Source organism: Apteryx mantelli, chromosome 3 (genome assembly GCF_036417845.1).
Source record: "Apteryx mantelli isolate bAptMan1 chromosome 3, bAptMan1.hap1, whole genome shotgun sequence".
Lineage (NCBI taxonomy): Eukaryota > Metazoa > Chordata > Aves > Apterygiformes > Apterygidae > Apteryx > Apteryx mantelli.
This window is the reverse complement of record NC_089980.1, coordinates 42389762-42408405: the sequence shown is the minus strand read 5'-3', so window position 1 is coordinate 42408405 and position 18644 is coordinate 42389762. Positions and strand designations below refer to the sequence as shown.

The following is an 18644-nucleotide window of genomic DNA, read 5'->3' as shown; positions in this document are numbered from 1 at the left end:
TTATTATCTGCACGTCAATAGTTTAATTCCAGGGAGGGAAGTAATGTTTATTTTTCTCACTCTGGATAAATTGTGCTTAAAAGGCTTGGATATAACTCCCTTTCCAAAACCCTGAGAGTATTTGCGTAAATGCTAGTCATAGAGTCTGAGAAACGGAGCAGTGACTGCATCTTTCTAATGAACGGCTCAGTCCTGTGGTCTGTCCTGTTTCAAAATCAGCATCTCTTGGGACCTGGTTGGCTTTCTGGAGGTGTAAGCTGTCTGAAAAGTTTGGATGTATTGTAGCTCTGCTTCTGAATTAGTATTTCATCCCACAGCAGATCAAACAAGTTTGGGGCCTTTAATGAAAGTCCTTTTCATTTATGCAACTTCATCTGCTCTGAGCTGAGATATAGCCAATAGGATGAAGAGTGTTTTAATGGAAAAGGTAAATGTTTCTTTGAAAACTGGACTTCTCCTTAAAGTGAACTTCAGGAGAATTCAGAAAGTCAGTCATAGAAAAACGAGGGAATGGTGATTTGGATGAGAGTGCAGGTTGTACGATTTCAGTGTGGGTTGATTCTTGACTGTGTTGCAGACTTCCTGTGTGACAGGGAGCTGTGTAATTGTCTGCATCCCCTTTTGCCTGTCTCTGCTGATCTCACTGAAAGAGGAGCCGAAAAAACTAATTCATGGATTTGTTTAAGGACTTTTGTCACTTTAGAGTGCAAGGTATTACTGAATTGTAGCATATTCAGCATTAGTAACAGATGTTGCATCAAGCTGAGTCTTTTTAAAAAGCATCTGAAGGGAGCAGAGTCGATGTGGTAAATAAAAAAAATAAGTCATAGCCTTCTTCTGCCCCCAAAGCAAACAAAAACCCCACCTTGTTTATAGTGGCTGGAATGCTCATGTGGAGAGCAAGGTTCATGTCTCTGTCTTTGAACCAGATGGAATGTGGACTTGAGTCTCAATCCTGCACATTTCAGATGAAAGGTTTACCAGCTAAACTGTTGTTCTGAAGAGTGTGGGAGGTCTTCATCCAGAAACAGAGACTCTTTTTCCAGCAAAGCTTTCACCTTAACTGATGTAAGTCATGTTAAAAGTTAAAGTTTCAGTGAACTGGCATTTTCCAAAAAACATTGCTTCACTGGAAAATCACCCCTTATTTGTAATAAGGATCCCAATTCCCATTCCATTTTAATAGGAGTTATGAACAGCTAGCTACAGGGACTTACCCATTATGCCAAATAACACATTCCACCTTTTTCTTAAAATGTGTTAGTTTCTTGTAATGACTTGAGCCACATGATTTATATTTTCCATACTGTATGTGATAATGTTGACCCTTTACACTATGTAAAATAACCCATCTTTCAACCCTGTGAGATACTAGAATGATGCATGCAGATTGATAGAGGAGGCACCATGTGAACTTTAAGGTGAGTTTTGCAGACAAAATCAGTTCTTTGTGACCCAAGTATAAATTTGAACATGCAGTCTCCTGACATGATATAGCGATCAAGCTGGAATAGGAATTTATATTTCAGTAGCCTTATTTCATATTCTTCATCTGTCTTTGCATGCTGTTTTCACTAATGTACAGAGCAACTCAAGACTTAGAATGGTTTTCCTTGCCCACAAAAGATTTTAACCCCACACCCTCCTCCTGAAGACCTGAAGCTGAAGAACAGGTTTAGTGCCCTCCAGGATGAGGAGGAGATGGGCATGGCTGCCAGGGAAGTAACCGGGACAACAGACCCTGTGCCCTGCCGGAACACCCGGAAAAAGCGGCGGGTGATTGTTGTGGGGGACTCCCTGCTACAGGGGACGGAGGCATCTATCTGCCGACCTGACCTCTTGTCTAGAGAGGTTTGTGGCCTGCCGGGGGCTCGTGTGAGAGATGTCATGCAAAGACTGCCAAGGCTCGTCCATTCTTCGGACTATTACCCACTGCTGCTCTTCCATGTGGGTGCCAATGACACCAAGGGCAAACTGCAGACCATCAAGCAGGATTTCAGAGCTCTGGGGATGGTGGTCAAGGGTCTGGGAGCCCAGGTCATCTTCTCCTCAATCCTGCCAGTGAGGGGGATGGATGAGAGGAGGAGGAGACGGACTTTCCAGGTTAACGACTGGCTGCGCCGCTGGTGTTGGCAACAGGGTTTTGGTTTCTACGACCATGGGACCCTGTTTGAAGATCAACAACTGATGGCGAGAGATGGGATCCACCTCACGAGGCGGGGCACGCGGGTCTTTGCCAACAGGTTGGCCAACCTGGTAAGGAGGGCTTTAAACTAGGAAAGATGGGGGAAGGGGAGAGTTATAGTGACAGGGTAGTTGGCAAAAGACTGCTCAAGTCAGGATGCCTCCAACAGGTGAATGCAGCCAGGGAAGTGCGCATGGGATGTGGCTATGGAGGACCCTCTTGTATCCCTCCTGGGAAACCTGCATGCTCGATCACCTCCCTGAAATGCCTGTACACCAATGCACGCAGCTTGGGGAACAAACAGGAAGAACTAGAGATGTGTGTGCGGTCGCAGGGCCATGATCTCATTGCCATTACAGAGACATGGTGGGATAGCTCGCATGACTGGAGTGCTGTCATGGATGGCTACGTACTTTTTAGGAAAGACAGGCCAGGAAAGCGAGGTGGTGGAGTTGCTCTTTATGTGAGAGAGCAACTGGAATGTATTGAGCTGTGCCTAGGGGTGGATGAAGAGCGAGTCGAGAGCTTATGGGTAAGGATCAAAGGGCAGGCTAATAGAGGTGACACTGTTGTGGGTGTTTACTACAGGCCACCTGATCAGGATGAGGAAGTGGATGAGGCCTTCTACAGACAGCTGGAAGTAGCCTCACAATCCCAGGCCCTGGTTCTCATGGGGGACTTCAACCACCCCGATATCTGCTGGAAAGACAACACAGCTAGGCACAAACAGTCCTGGAGATTCCTGCAGAGCATTGGTGACAACTTCTTGACCCAGGTGGTGGAGGAGCCAACAAGGAGAGGTGTGCTGCTGGACCTCGTACTAACAAACAAAGAAGGACTGGTGGAAGATGTGAAGGTTGGGGGCTGCCTTGGCTGCAGTGACCATGAGATGGTGGAGTTCAGGATCCTGCGAGGAGGCAGCAGGGCACCAAGTAGGATCGCAACCCTGGACTTCAGGAGAGCAAACTTTGTCCTCTTCAGGGACCTACTTGGAGGAATCCCATGGGTGAGGGCCCTGGAAGGAAGGAGTGTTCAAGAGAGTTGGTTAATATTCAAACATCACTTCCTCCAGGCTCAAGAGCGGTGCATCCCTATGAGTAAGAAGTCAAGCAAAGGAGGCAGGAGACCTGCATGGATGAGCAAGGAGCTCCTGGCAAAACTCAACCAGAAGAAGGAAGTCTACAGAAAGTGGAAAGGGGGACAGGCCACTTGGGATGAATACAGGAATGTTGTCAGAGTATGCAGGGATGCGACGAGGAAGGCTAAGGCCCGTTTGGAATTAAATCTGGCTAGAGATGTCAAGGACAACAAGAAGGGCTTCTTCAAATACATCAGCAGCAAGAGGAAGACTAGGGAAAACGTGGGCCCTTTGCTGAATGGGGTGGGTGCCCTGGTGACGAAGGATGCAGAGAAGGCAGAGTTACTGAATGCCTTCTTTGCTTCAGTCTTTACTGCTCAGGCCAGCCCTCAGGAGCCCCAGACCCTGGAGGCAAGAGAGAAAGTCTGGAGAGAGGAAGACTTTCCCTTGGTGGAGGAGGAGTGGGTTAGAGATCATTTAAGCAAACTTGACACCCACAAATCCATGGGCCCTGATGGGATGCACCCACGAGTGCTGAGGGAGCTGGCGGATGTTATTGCTAAGCCACTCTCCATCATCTTTGAAAGGTCATGGAGAACAGGAGAGGTGCCCGAGGACTGGAAGAAAGCCAATGTCACCCCAGTCTTCAAAAAGGGCAAGAAGGAGGACCCAGGGAACTACAGGCCAGTCAGCCTCACCTCCATCCCTGGAAAGGTGATGGAGCAGCTCATCCTGGAAGCCATCTCCACGCATGTGGAGGAAAAGAAGGTGATCAGGAGTAGTCAGCATGGCTTCACCAAGGGGAAATCATGCTTAACCAATCTGATAGCCTTCTATGATGGGATGACTGGCTGGGTAGATGAGGGGAGAGCAGTGGATGTTGTCTACCTAGACTTCAGCAAGGCTTTTGACACTGTCTCCCATAGCATCCTCATAGACAAGCTCAGGAAGTGTGGGTTAGATGAGTGGACAGTGAGGTGGATTGAGAACTGGCTGAATGGCAGAGCTCAGAGAGTTGTGATCAGTGGTACAGAGTCTAGTTGGAGGCCTGTAGCTAGCGGTGTCCCCCAGGGGTCAGTACTGGGTCCAGTCTTGTTCAACTTCTTCATCAATGACCTGGATGAAGGCACAGAGTGCACACTCAGCAAGTTTGCTGACGATACAAAACTGGGAGGAGTGGCCGATAAGCCGGAGGGCTGTGCTGCCATTCAGAGAGACTTGGACAGGCTGGAGAGGTGGGCAGAGAGGAACCTCATGAAATTCAACAAAGGGAAGTGCAGGGTCCTGCACCTGGGGAGGAATAACCCCATGCAGCAGTACAGGTTGGGGGTTGACCTGCTGGAAAGCAGCTCTGCTGAGAAGGACCTGGGAGTGCTGGTGGACACCAAGTTAAGTATGAGGCAGCAATGTGCCCTTGTGGCCAAGAAGGCCAATGGTATCCTGGGCTGCATCAGAAAGAGTGTTGCCAGCAGGTCGAGGGAAGTGATTCTCCCCCTCTACTCAGCCCTGGTGAGGCCACATCTGGAGTACTGCGTCCAGTTCTGGGCTCCCCAGTACAAGAGGGATGTGGCACTACTGGAGCAAGTGCAGCGAAGGGCCACAAAGATGATTAGGGGACTGGAGCATCTCTCTTATGAGGAAAGGCTGAGAGAGCTTGGCCTGTTTAGCTTGGAGAAGAGAAGGCTGAGAGGAGATCTTATCAATGTGTATAAGTATCTGAAGGGAGGGTGTCGAGAGGATGGGGCCAGACTCTTTTCAGTGGTGCCGAGCGACAGGACGCGAGGCAATGGGCACAAACTGAAACACAGACACTTCCATCTTAACATGAGGAAAAACTTTTTCACTGTGAGGGTGACAGAGCACTGGAACAGGTTGCCCCGAGAGGTGGTGGAGTCTCCTTCTCTGGAGATATTCAAAATGCGCCTGGATGCAATCCTGTGCAATGTGCTCTAGGTGACCCTGCTTGAGCAGGGGGGTTGGACTAGATGATCTCCAGAGGTCCCTTCCAACCTCAGTGATTCTGTGATTCTGTGATTCTGTGATTTTGTGGCATCAAATATGTGACTCATCCGCCTTCCATTCTGAACAGTGCAAAATAGTAAGGTCAGCTGTCTGTAGTTCTGAAGAGATGACTTTGAAAAGGAAACATGTTTCCAGTGAATAGATGTCATCCTTATAGTACCCACCATTGTCATACAGTGTCCATAACATACAGTGTATTTTTAATGCATCTGTTCAAGAGGGAAATGTTATTTTAGTTTGCATGTTAGAAGGCTCCATGAGTCATCAGCCCTGATTCTTTATCACAACAGTGTGTGCAGGTAGTGGCAAAGTCCATGTAATGGTTGGACACCCAGGGATGCCAAGCACCTGCTGGTCCCGAGGAGATGGGTTTTGTTAACACCCCATAAAAACAGCCCAAAAGAAATGATGGTGGAAATATGAGAGCTCTGGATTTGGAGTCAGATTAGTGTCTGTTCCTAACCTGTTTCTAACTCTGCCAGTGATTTCCTGGATCGGTTTTATTTGTCATGTTGCCACATCTCTCCCTTTTACCAAATGCAAGAGGCCTTGTAAAGTTATAAATTTCATGGATACATTTGTTAATGTTTTATCATGCTCAGATTTTAAGGACATGTTCTAGAAGACTGCTTGACATTGTTTGGGTTCCATTTGGTGTACTGTAAAATACCAATGTGTCATCACTGGAAATTGAAACACGGTGCTTTACCACAAAAGAGCTTCAGTGCAGGCAGTTACTTTTCAGGCTTCCCCTGTGCTCAACCTGTCTTGAAAGAAACAGCAATCAGATACACAGGGTCTTTCATTTTCATGGTCCACTCAGCTGTGAATATCTAGCATTTCTGAATGGCTTCCTTAACTCCAGTGCTTAGTGGTACTTTGTAGAAAGTTTCTTGACAAAGAGAATGATCTGTAATTTCTGATTCTGTCTGTGAAGATGGCAGTCTTCGTACCGCAAATGTTCGTCCCACTGGAATAGCAGCCACTGAGGGTCTCCGTTCTTTAGACAACAGCTTGCGCAGTGGGTCAAGTCTCCCAGCATTCTGTAAAAGATTTTCAGGATCAGCTAAGCAGTGCACACAATACTTTGTTTTATTTCATTTCTTTTTGATTGTTTCAAATGGTCCAAATATATGCTGTACTCCATCAAGTCCTATTTTAGGTGAAGTCATAAGTCCCACTTTCCACCAAGGGATGGAGCATGTCCAAATTAGTGTCAAAGCCTATATAATACCTTGGCTATATTGCAGGCTTGTATGATATCAGGATCCTGTTTTCACAGCAGTTATATAGTTCTTACTCCAGTGAAGAATGATATGGCTCCTTATAAAATCCGCAAGCTGACGTCTGTTTTTTAATGTAATATTTACACTATTCAAGGAGCTAAAAGAAGGATTTGCTTTAATACACTCCTTCAGCTGATGTTTTGCTTCATACAGATGGGTAATTGTTTCCAGCTCTTGCTGCCTTTGTGGCTTTGGATATTAGGACCTCTCTCTCTCTCTCTCTCTCTTTTTTTTTTTTTTTTTTTCCTTCTCTGTCTCCTGGGGCAAGAAAATGTTTTGGTCATCATCATCAACTTGCCTTGCAGTGTTCTCTGGGGGTTTTCTTTGAGAATCAAATCCTGAAGACCTTAAAAAAAAAAAAAACCTACCCAGTCACCACCCCACAAAAACCAAAACGAGAATTGCATTGCATTTTTGGCTGATCTTCCCCACTCTGAGAGGAAACATGGTACAACAATTTCTTGCCGTGGGGAACACTCACATAATTTGGGCAACGAAATGTTTTCTCCAATGGCTCTGATGCTACTGCTCCACAGAGTGAAAGAAATTCTAGTGCAAGTTTGTGTCTTCTGTAAAAATGTTGACCAGGTGACTGGCTATAAATAACATTATGTCACCTAGTGTTTAGAGGGGTTTCAATAAAAATCTATGTTTTCATCCAGAGTAAAAGTAGCTTTTGCAAGAATTGTTTTTCTGGGACTTCATAATCAAAATAAAGTGTAATGTTTTAAGTACATAATCATATTTGGTCCAGTGAAGCATAGCAAGCCCTGAGCGCCATAAAATTCTAGTCTGAACAGGGAGTGTGGAGAGACATTGAAATTAGATGGACTTTCTTGCTTATATGTTGGATCATTTGCATCTGGGGCAAAAGAGCTTCAGAAAGTGAGGTTGCATAGAGGAACATCAGATAAAACTTTTTTAACTTCACCAGTATCCAGATTCAGTCTGGCTTTTATTCAGAAAATAAGTTTACACTTGCTCTTTTTCACTGAAACCAATTTTCTCCCAATCCTAGTTAAAAACAAAAACAAAACACAACCTTTGTGAGCTCAGAGTTCAGACCAATTTATAGTAGATGGAGAATGGTAAAAAGCAAGGTATACCATGGGCCTAGTCTCATTTGCCAAGCTAACCCAATATATGGATATACTCTAGGGGTTCAGAGTCATCTCGGCCTTGGTTCTGACTGTGAAATTTCTAATGGTTTGGGTTCAGTGGAGGTCCTGATGCTTAACATATCTATCCTGATGCTCTTTGGCTTGCATGTCTAAACTAGACATCTAGAAAAATTAATTATGGTATTCCAGCATTTATGCTTTTTTTCCTGAAGAATTTTAGAGAGAAGGAATATTGTAGTTTATTTTGGGATATGAAGAATGGATACAGGCAGTCCTTGATTTGTCTGTATTTGTTTCTTTACTTGGAGTTCAGAATGCCAGCAAAAGAGGTGTAGGGAACATATGTATTCCATGTTCTGACAATCTTCCAGTCCCTTGTACTCTGCAAACAATTATACCTATTACTTGCACTTTTATAATTCTGTGCAGGGAAAACTTTCAGAGGGCATATCGGCACACTTTGTACTTCAGATTGGTGGCTTAACCTGGTTCACCTTTAAAATCAGGTTTCTATGTTCTCTGCAGAATGACTTTTATTTTACTATCTCTGGATTAGCTCCCCCTCTCTGTTGTCCTCTTTGGGGTTGATAAGATTATCTTCTAAATATAATGCTGCATTTCTTGATTAATTTTTCCCTCAGCAAGGTCATATTTTGACTTTTGCATAAGAGGTTAAGGTCTGCTGAATGCAATGCAGTAGTCAGTGTTGTCATTGCTGCTATGTATTCTACACGGAAGACAGGCATTGAAAGGTAGTGTATCAATAACATGTGATGTGGCAGTTCTGACTGGCTATTGGTAGGGAGTTGTGTATTTCTGGCATATGCTGATTGGCGTGTATTTGGGTCCAGCAGATTGCTGCAGATTGCGGCCAGGAAAGGGGAAAAAAGGAAAAGCAGCAGAACTTCTCACTTTGTTTGAGAAAGGTCACCTTGTTTTTAATTGTACCATTTATTGCCATGAGGTGGTGGGTGCATAGCAACTCTGGATAAAATTGGTATCTCTTACCACTTTGACAGCCTCCTAAGACTACAGCAGTAGTCTTAAAAAAGAGAGTTGTGAACTGCCTAGGATGTGTCTGTACTGCAGTCCTTTGCTGGGCAGGGACAGAGCTGTTCTATTTGGTTGTTATCATGGATGGAGATACTCCTTTAGTTCACATGTTAAAAGTCCAGGTGAATGAGGAGAGAGAAAGGAAATATCTAAATCCTAGTCCTGCTTTTGTGTTTAATTCTAAATATGAAGATTTCAATTTGTATGGAATTGTTGCTATGTGAGTTGGGATGTAGCCTGAAAAGAATTTGACACATAGCAACATGTTTTCTGAATGTGGTTCAGCAGGGACCATGTAGAGCTATTTCTCATATACCAAACAGTTTTGGAGTGACTGAGGCACTCTTACAGAATAACATGTTCAATATTGTTCTGTGTAGCTTCCACAGAATAGCTTTTCTAGTGTGAGTAAACATTCATACACAGACAGCATTGGTTAGATCCATACAGTATTCGTCCATCTTTGGACACCCTTGGGATGTCAGGTGATTCAGTCTCTTATCATATACTAAGAGTAACTTCAACTGAGTCTTAGTATGAGTTACTTTTACCTTATAATAGGAGATTAGGATCCTAGAAACTGATCTTTATTTTGTCAGTGACTGTTATGTCTATCTATAAATAGATAGACCAGCTGAGGAACCAGAAAGAATTGGTGCCTGAGTAGAGGTAGGTCTTTTGTTGAAAGTTGAGCTTGGTTGAGCTTAGTCTAGTGATGAAGCTTTCAGATGAACAATTTGGGAGGTAGGGATGGAAGGATTAATACAGCTCTTTCTGTAATTGATGGGATGCTGTTCTGTTCCTTTGGATGTTTTGAGGTTGTGCTTAAGTTTTGTGGTTTATTACGTCACAAAAGAGGCAGCCTTTTCACTTCTTTTCAGATTCCTTGAATCAGTGCTTTTCTCCATTGCGGATGTTGAGCCCTTTGTTGGTGAATCCCACCATCTCTTGAGCACTAGTGAGGCAAGATAATTTCTAAGATCAATCAGTATAAAACTATAAAATGTAAACCTGTTATCTGTAAATGGGCTCTCCTTCTGCTTGGGAGTGTAGTCATGTAGTCACTGTGTTGAAGGGGCTGAGGTTTGCCACTCAAAACACCAAAGGTAACTCTGTCTCCATCTAATTTTATAATGCTGAAGGGGGTTCTTTTTCTCTCTGACACACTGTGGTGACAGCGCTAGCATTACACTTTTAGAAATATTTGTAATAAATGCCACAAGTCTATGTGTATTATACAAAAATATGTGGAGGAGATAATGCAATAAAGAATAATGCAGTGAAGAATCCCAGATGGTTCCACAGAGGCACTTCATCCTGTAAGGCTTCCTGTGTAACCTTGTTTAACTTTTTGTTTCAGGAACAAGAGGATCCTAATAAGCTTGCTACCAGCTGGCCAGATTACTACATTGACCGTATCAACTCCATGGCAGCAGTAAGTTACCTCTCCTGCACAGCAGGGAAGATTTTCTACCACAGAGAACTGTTTTTTTAGGAAGAAGTCCCTGAAGGAGAGGAATGTTAGGCCAAGTGCTTGACTCATTTAAAATTCGCCTTGCGAAAGAGGAGGTATATGTGTATTAAGAAAGCCCTATTCTAGTAGAATAATGGATTAGATAACACCATAGGCATTTTCCATTTTTTAGTTCTGTGATTCAGAACATTGAAGGCAATCAAATTAGGTTCTGGAGTGAAAACTCAGAGCTGGAGTAATGAGATTTGATGCCGTCGCTATGTTTTGGATTTTAAAAGTCATCAATTGTTCTGTACTATGATCGTGTATACTCACTTGCTGTCCCTCCCTCCTTCCCGCTGTTCTCTTTTTGAATCGTATTTAAAGAGAATTCTGAAAAACTTCTAAAATGATTTACGTGCTGACTGCAAAGCCTATCACAGAATGTGGACCTGATCCTTAGATCTCTGTTCTTGGCACAGAACCTGAAAAGAAGGGACAAAAATGGCTTTGTGCCCTTTTTGAACTCCACTAATTTTAGAACTAAATTGACTCCTGTATGATTCAAAGCAACTTTCAGCTGGCTTTAAACTGTGGCAGACCATAATGGTCTTGAAGAGACTGTCATGCTGTTGGGTGTTGGTGGAGCACAGAGGTACTTAAAATGTTACCCCTATTTTAAAAATTCTGAGAAGTGGTAATGGAAAGCTAGCTTTCAGCAAATGCACACAGTTGTGCACGTGTTATGGTAGGGCTAGCCAGTCTGATGTAGTGAGGCTTTAATGTATCTTTTTCCAGAACTGTATTTTGACTGCAGTGAGCTTCTTTGTAGACCAGTGTGCCATTTGGGCTGAGCAAAGGTGAAATAATTTGTTTCTTCAAGAGGAGTTTGTGTAGTCTGTAAGTGAGGATATATATTGTTATATGAAATTAGTGGGGGGAGGAGGGTGGGCAGGTGGACGGGCAAGTCCCCTGTTTATCCTTCAGAATAGAAGAACAAAGGGATATTTGATGAAACAGAAAAGCAGCCAGTGGAAAAGGAGGGAAGGTTTGTTTTATTGGGTGTTTTAAAATTGATTTCTATATAATCTGCATAATAACACTGATGTTAGTTTAGGAGAATAATTAAAGAAAAGGTAGGTGTTTACATAAGATAAAGATAAGATATCCACTTATATAAGAGCAGATAAACAGAGAAGCATAAGGCTTCAACACCTTAGACATCAGGCAAAAGCCAAGCAGAATTTTTAGGAAAGCTTCCTTTAATTGTCCTTGTTCAATGGCTGTGTAATGTGTATCTTCCTTTGAAACATCCAGTAGAGCTGGCCACCAGCAGAAGCCTATAGGGTCCACTAGTCTGCTTTGATATGGTAGATCTTAGGTTTTGAATTTTTGATTTTATAGACAAGTTTTGCCTCCAGTTATTTATATGCAATATCTACTAAGGATTTTTTTGGCGGTTGTGCAGGAGTAATGACAGAATTCAGTTCCTAGCATTTTAGGTAATACACCTTGCTTGTTTACTTATACTTTTATGTTTTGTTTCTGAAAACTTCTCTGCTCCTTTTATATCGTGGTTATGAGCTGAAAAATAATTTTGTAAATTATATATAATATATTATAATTATATGATTATTAATGCCTCAATGGATGCTTAATGTATCAATATTTATGTATTTCTTTTGGTGAAATATGTCTTGTTTAAAAAGAAAAACAAGATTTTGCAAGCCCTTATAACTCATTGTAAGAGGATAAAAGAAGAGCTGCTATCTGTTGTGAGTCATGAATGAGCAAAATGACCACCTTCCTTCATGCCAGATTTTCTTGGGGCAGAGTGAAGGGATAGAAAAAATATGGGCTGATTTTGAGAAAAGAGGTTGAGCTTTTGTGACTGGCATGGCACTGTACTTTGATTTACTGACTGAATACATTTGCTTTAGCAGAACCTCTAACAAAAAATAAGTAAATGAAACCTTCCAATTTCAACCACCCAAATACTGCTGGAAGGGTTTGATCCAAGGCCCCTTGAACCTACCAAAAGTTTTTCCATTGTTTTCAGTGGCTTTTGGATTAGTTTTTAAATGATTCTGATGTAAATCTGGAGTAAATATGTAAATGCCACTGTTGTAAACCTGGAGCAGTTCCGTGGAATGAGACCATATTTTAGTCTATGTTTCTAATTTTAAACACATTTTAAGAGCACCAATAAACACCAGCCCTGGTAATGTTGTTTGCATGCCTCAACACTGAATGATTAATAACCTTTTCTGTGGCTTCAAGCCTCATGATTTACTCTCATGCTTGAGGTATTAAAAAGATACTCGGTGGTTAAAATCTCTGCTTCTTATTTACCACTTAGTTGCTCTGGTTTTAGGCAGGTGAAATGTAATTGACTTGATTTCACAGGAATTGTATCAGCGGAAAACTGGAGTAACCCAGCTCCAGCACACTTTAAAAGTAATGTTCTCTTCATCATTTTTTAGACTGTTGAGATTCTTAACTTGCAAATGGTTATTTTAGATCCCCTTATAATTTCTCTCCTAAATATAGTGGTGTGGGGTTTATTTATTTATTTATTTATACTTATTCCAAGTAGACCTGGCTCATAAATGGTGAAAGAAAAACATATTTCATGTTGCTTCCTGACATTGTCTAGTCTATTTCAGTTTGCATCTCTCGGGCACTATCAGGAATTACAGTATTTTAATTAGAATTACTGCAAGAAGTATTAGAGTTGAAATGGTAGCAGTAATTACAGAAGTGTTAGTTTAAAATGCTTTAAGTCCTGTTTTTTAATAAAGCTTAATCATTGCCTCTCCTGTGAATTAACTGCATAAGAGTCTTTCTATATAGAGCTTTCACAGCTTCTTCTATATCCTTTTGCATAATTATGATATTCTGTTTTATATATGAGCTGGGCAAAAAACTTCTCCCTACCCACTTCGTAAATGAAAATGGCACCTTTATCCCACCGATATCATTAAGTATCTTCTGCGGATTTCAGCATGCCAAGGCCACTGTGCTCAAGGATCATTTTCTGAGATGTTCTGCCGTGTTACCCATCATATCTGTCTTGCATATATGCTTGAGAGCAGTGTGGTGATTTCTGACATGTTTGACATTCCCTACTTGTAACCTTAGACCACTATCTTAGGAAGCACTCTCACAGTAAACTTGAGGTCACAGATTCCTACTCCAGGTCAAAAAGCTATGCATTTTAGGCACAGTTCTGTTCCCACAATTGTTTCTGTCACTGTGACTTTATAGATTTTAATAATTTTTAGTCCCAATTCTCACAAGAGTGTATGACAGCAAAATTCAATCTTTACTAATCTGTAGTGCGCAGTTCCTTTGGAGGGAACGTCCCATCCTTCAGGTTGCCTAACTGAAAGGAAGATCAGTTGTTCGAGTGTCTTCTAGATCAGTCCCCTAAAAATAGAGATGGCTGCTAATGCTGTCTAAATTAGAAATAGGAGCCTCCAAATTTTCTTTGGATATGCAGTGCTCATAAACCCAGTCATCTGGTATCTGAATGCTATGAATAATGCTAGTGAGTTGCCTGCCAGCAGAGACCCTTCCCCTATTGAGGTCATTGTCATCTTCTGCTGATTCATCAACACACAGAACTTCTCTTCATAAAGATGCAGCAGTGGCCCTGTTGATATCACATGTAAAGAAACCTCCCTGTGCTTCTCCTCCCCTCACCACCCCATGATACTGTCTGCTTGGCAGCACAAATACACACGGCCCTCACTTTATAGGGGAGAAGGAGGAAAACTTCTGACACCACTACATTGCTTTTATGAGCTTGACTGTATTTGCACTTCCACAGAGAGACTTTCAGGTGTACAGTAGCTGCAGATCTGGCTTTTTTGGAGAGATGGCTCAGCTGAGAGCATGAGATGGGGGTCAAGAGTAATAAATACAGCATAACCAGGCCTTGTTCCTTGAGTCAGAAAGCACTTGCTCTTTGCAAAACAGCTTCCTGAAAATATATTTTTCAGCAGAATCTAGCAGGTAGAAAGCTCTGTCCCCCATCTGCATTAGGTGACATTTATGTTACTTTAAACTGTCATTTGCTGAAAAAGTTCAAATTTTTTTAATTACATTTACAATTCATAATTTATTCTTTTAGTTCAGTCTTAATATAGTTAGAGATATTGTGCACCTGAATTTAAACTGCTCTTTTCTTTGAAGAAATGTTTTAAAGGAGTATTATCCAGATAAGTCACAAGAGGTGCAAAAGAAAATAGTTCTTTGTCAAATCCCAGTTTTAATTTCACTTTATTTATTTATGGACTGGAAGTAATTTCAATAACAATAACACTTTGGTAGTTATGATTATAGATGAGATCTAAAGACAGAGCTTGGGCTATAAAGATAAATCAGAATGCCCAGGTTACCTTTTCACTATTTATTTTGTTTGTTTCTTTTTTCTTTTCATTTGTGAGAGATTGGCAAGTAAAACTAAACTGATCATATAGTCTCTTTCTGCTGCTAGTCATTTCCCTTTTTTCTGCTCACATGCAGTGTCTTTATGGTATTACATTTAGCTTCCCAGCATTTTAGGAGAACGGTTAGCCATTAAGATAAGGTGTGGGAGTTTACTGTGTGCTTTTAATTAAACTAAGATATTGCTGTTTAAACTGAGCCAAGTTTTCAAAAATCATCTCTTGGACTACCTGAAGTTTTACACATACGGTTCCACGTGAATGATTTTTGCACACATTTGTAAGCGTTTTAGAATGACAAGTCAAGTAACTAGATGTCATGCTCATGGGTGATAAACTTAGTTTGGAAAACTTTAAATATGCAAAATGTGCTTGTGTAAAAGAACCTGTAGGTCATCATGTATACTGCTTTTTAGGGACTGGGTAAGGAACTTGTGGTATTCTGCTGCTGCTTCTTAGGAGGTTTGGTTAACAGATATTAGCTAGCTGCATCCTCAGTGCAGCAGACTTTTGTCCTAGAGTGCAAGTGGTAGTTCAGGAAAGCAATTCATCAGTCAACCACATTAATGAAATCCAGCCTCAGATAATGACAGTTCCCTCCCCTCTGTCTCCCAGGGACAGTTATGTTTTCTATAACTCTTGCAGTGAAAGCTATTTCATATAATGCAAATGCATGACCAATCTGTCTTTAGAGAGAGGGCATGCTGATTTGAGTTCCTGGCCACGCACAGGAGTGAGAAATGAAGGGCTCTTGGCTGCCTGCAGCTTCAGAAAAGGAGTTTTCTATAATCACCCCCTGTTGTAAAGGCAGGATTATTTGTATTTGTTTCATTTGGAAAAGGGCCTTTTTCACTCTCAACGAAATACTGTTGAGCACCTTCCTGCCATCCATTTGCTTTCCCCCCACAATGGCTCCAAGGAGAAATTAAGCCTTTGTAGGAATGGGAGTCTTTCAAAGGAGCATTTATGGGCCAAAGGAAAGATGACCAGATGGGCTGTCACCCAAGAAAATACAAATCAAGCCCCAAATCACACCCCAGGACTCTGCCATTGAGATTCCATAATGCCTGTTCAGGATTTCTGTTTATTTTTCAAAGAGGGGGATCATATATGGCTTGGCTTAAGCATTTCAATTTATGTTTCTGGCTGTCGGGGGATGCTGGCAAAAGATAAAACATCATCAGCTCATTTTCCGTCAGTAGCACTCTGTCATTCCATTAGGGCAGGAAATAGCTAGCTCCGTTACTGAGTGAATTTGACTTTAGCATGGATCAGAGAGAGGACCCCTAGAGTTAAACACATCTCCTTATGCCAGCTGTTCAGCATAAGACAGCAACGGCAGGTAGCCAAATGACCACCCTCAGGATCTGACATGTATTGGCACCACATGGTTTGCAAAAGCAAGCAACATGGGAACACTTCCAAGGGAAGTGAGGTATTGGTGGGGGGGTTGGGGATGGTTAAAGGAAGTTCCAGTGAGAGTAAGGTTTTCTTTGGTGCTTGCTGAATAGTAAAATAAAGACTTGAATATTTTGCTGTAGTGGGCCATAATTGTGGGTACTCGGATTCCACCACAGAGAGGTGTAGCATAGGAACCTTGACTGATATTGGTTTAATCAGAGTATTCATTTGAGAAGGAGTTCAAGTCAAGAGCCACTTTCCAAACATCACTTAGTGATATTCCCCAGAAGTCCTGCCAGTGAGAGAGGTATTTATCCTCTCTCTTCTACAATTAAAGAGGCTAAGAAGACATGGCTACAACATTCCAGTGTTGAGACTTGACTTTTTAAAATGCTGAGCATTGAAGTTGTGACGTGCAAAGGGCATTGAAGAGTCTTGCTTTACAGCACAAGGTTGCGATAGAGCTGAGTGTAGATCTGCAGTCCTGATTTCCTGATATTTCACCTTTTTTTAATGGCATTGTCTGATTTTGAGAACATCATTTTTCTGTGTAGCCCACTCACCAAGTCTCACCCTCATGCACAGTGATTCTCAGCATCTTCAGTTCCAGCTGATTTCAAGGTCTAGTTATCTCAGGCTGCATACCAGGGAGGGAAAAAGGAGGAGGTGGATCCCAACAAGAAAAATATGTGAAAATGTAAGCCCTAGTCTCTGTGTTCCTCAGTTTACTTGTTGATAGACAGCAACAGGGATTTTATGATGCTCAAACTTTTTGTAGTAAAACGTCCCTAATTAGCAAGGGCAAAGTGTATAGGGAGAATCTGTATCTTAGACCAGGTGATATAAGTGGAGTGGGAAAGATCAGTCAAACTTCCAGGTACGTGCACTGTTTTTCAGGGTACTTGAAGGCTGTCCCTTGAAGAAAAAACTTACATGCTTTGAAACCTGACACACAAGTCTGTTTGCTTTCTTTCTTTTTTTTCTTTTTTAAACTTCCAGCAATATCAGTCAGTCTAATAAAAGATACTACCTCTCTCTACAAACTGCCTCACATATCTGTAGATCCTCACAACAGATCGCTGTTCTAAATTAGGCACTGTTTTCTGAGGGCATCCTGGCAAGTGTGATTTTTGGGGAGGTAATCTGAGAATCTTAGTTTATCCAGTGTGGCAAGGCAATATGCTGCTGCCAATGCACATTAGTAGCCTCGTCTGGATTCAGTTTTGTAGCTTAGGCACTGGTTTTGTAGCTTAGGCACTGCTTTCCTGGTGAGAGATCATCAGGCATGTCTGCATGGATAGATGGGATAGTTAGTTGTTTATGATTTCTGGCCTGTCTATTAACTTCCAAGGAGACTGAGCTTTTGTAACTGTCTCTGTTTTTCTGAACAGATGCAGACTCTGTATGCTTTTGATGAAGAAGAAACAGAAATGAAAAATAAAATAGTTGAAGACTTAAAGACAGCTCTGCGGACTCAGCCCATGAGGTAATGATGTCCATCTTTCATCACGATTCACTTCCTCCCCATGCTCAGGTGTGACATGGCAAAGAGTGGCAATGACAGAAACCTCATTGTCTCACCATACACAACACATGCCTTCTCTGATAGTTAGACAATCCACAGATAGTCTTACAATTCCTGTTCTGAACCTGTCCACCTGGGGGACACACACAAATGCTGAAGCATACAACTTTAGGAAAATAAAGACAAAGTCTGTCGTGAGAAGCCTTTGGAAGGTTTGTGCAAACACAGGTAATGACTCTGGAGATCAGACTTTTAGACCTCATAGCCCCTTGAACCTCTCACATAATTTGATTAATTATGGGCAAAATATCAGCCTCAGCGCTGAACTTTGAATGCAGGCCTTCCCTTATCTTCAGTAATGTGAACTGTTTGATACAAAGCAGCTAATCCATCTGACATCACCTAGTTTGGCATTCTTCCTGCTTTATGTGTAACTGTGATATAGAGAAATATTAAGAAAACATTTGTTTTCTTAACAAATGTTAAGAAACACTTTATTGTCTATTGTGTCTTTGAAGGTAAGGTCATCTTTGTTTTTCTGGGAACAATGCTCTGAACAATGCAAACTAACTAGCATAGAAACCTTTTGCATTTAACACTTAAAAGAGCACCTTGCAGAAACCATAACCATAGTTTATATGATCTCAGGCAACACCTGGTCAAAAAGATTCTGGATGTCTTTATATTAAGCCCGAAGTAGGCAAATGTGTTCGCATCCACACCATGCTGAAGTCATAGCTTCAGAGGACTTCAGTAATGCCCAATCATGCATGTTTTCTGAAAGGAAGTAAAAATAAAGCATAAAATTACCTCAAATGAATTTGGGTTGCAGTTAGGTGGAGTTGAGGTGAAGGTATTTCTGGGAGTTCTTGCAGAGCTAAGTGCTGATTTTGCTCAGCTCTACCCTTCATGGTGTTTTATTAAGTTTCTTGTTGGCAGGAACATAAAATATGGGCTTGATTTAAAATCAAAGTCTGTGTTCAGTGGACTCGCACCTAGATCAATCTTAATTGTAAGGACTAGAGCACCAGACAGAAACCACTGGGGCCAGTGCTTTAAATGGATATAC

The 18644-nt window shown here is 41.8% G+C and overlaps 1 protein-coding gene across 1 annotated transcript in view; it reads left to right on the top strand.

The window, feature by feature from the left end:
* The window catches only part of DAAM2 (dishevelled associated activator of morphogenesis 2), a 125938-nt gene that overhangs the window by 36046 nt on the left and 71248 nt on the right, over positions 1 to 18644 (top strand). The window contains exons 3-4 of the mRNA XM_067293187.1: positions 10106 to 10180; positions 17442 to 17536. Of these exons, the coding sequence (XP_067149288.1) occupies positions 10106 to 10180; positions 17442 to 17536 (170 nt within the window). The remainder of the gene's footprint in view (positions 1 to 10105; positions 10181 to 17441; positions 17537 to 18644) is intronic.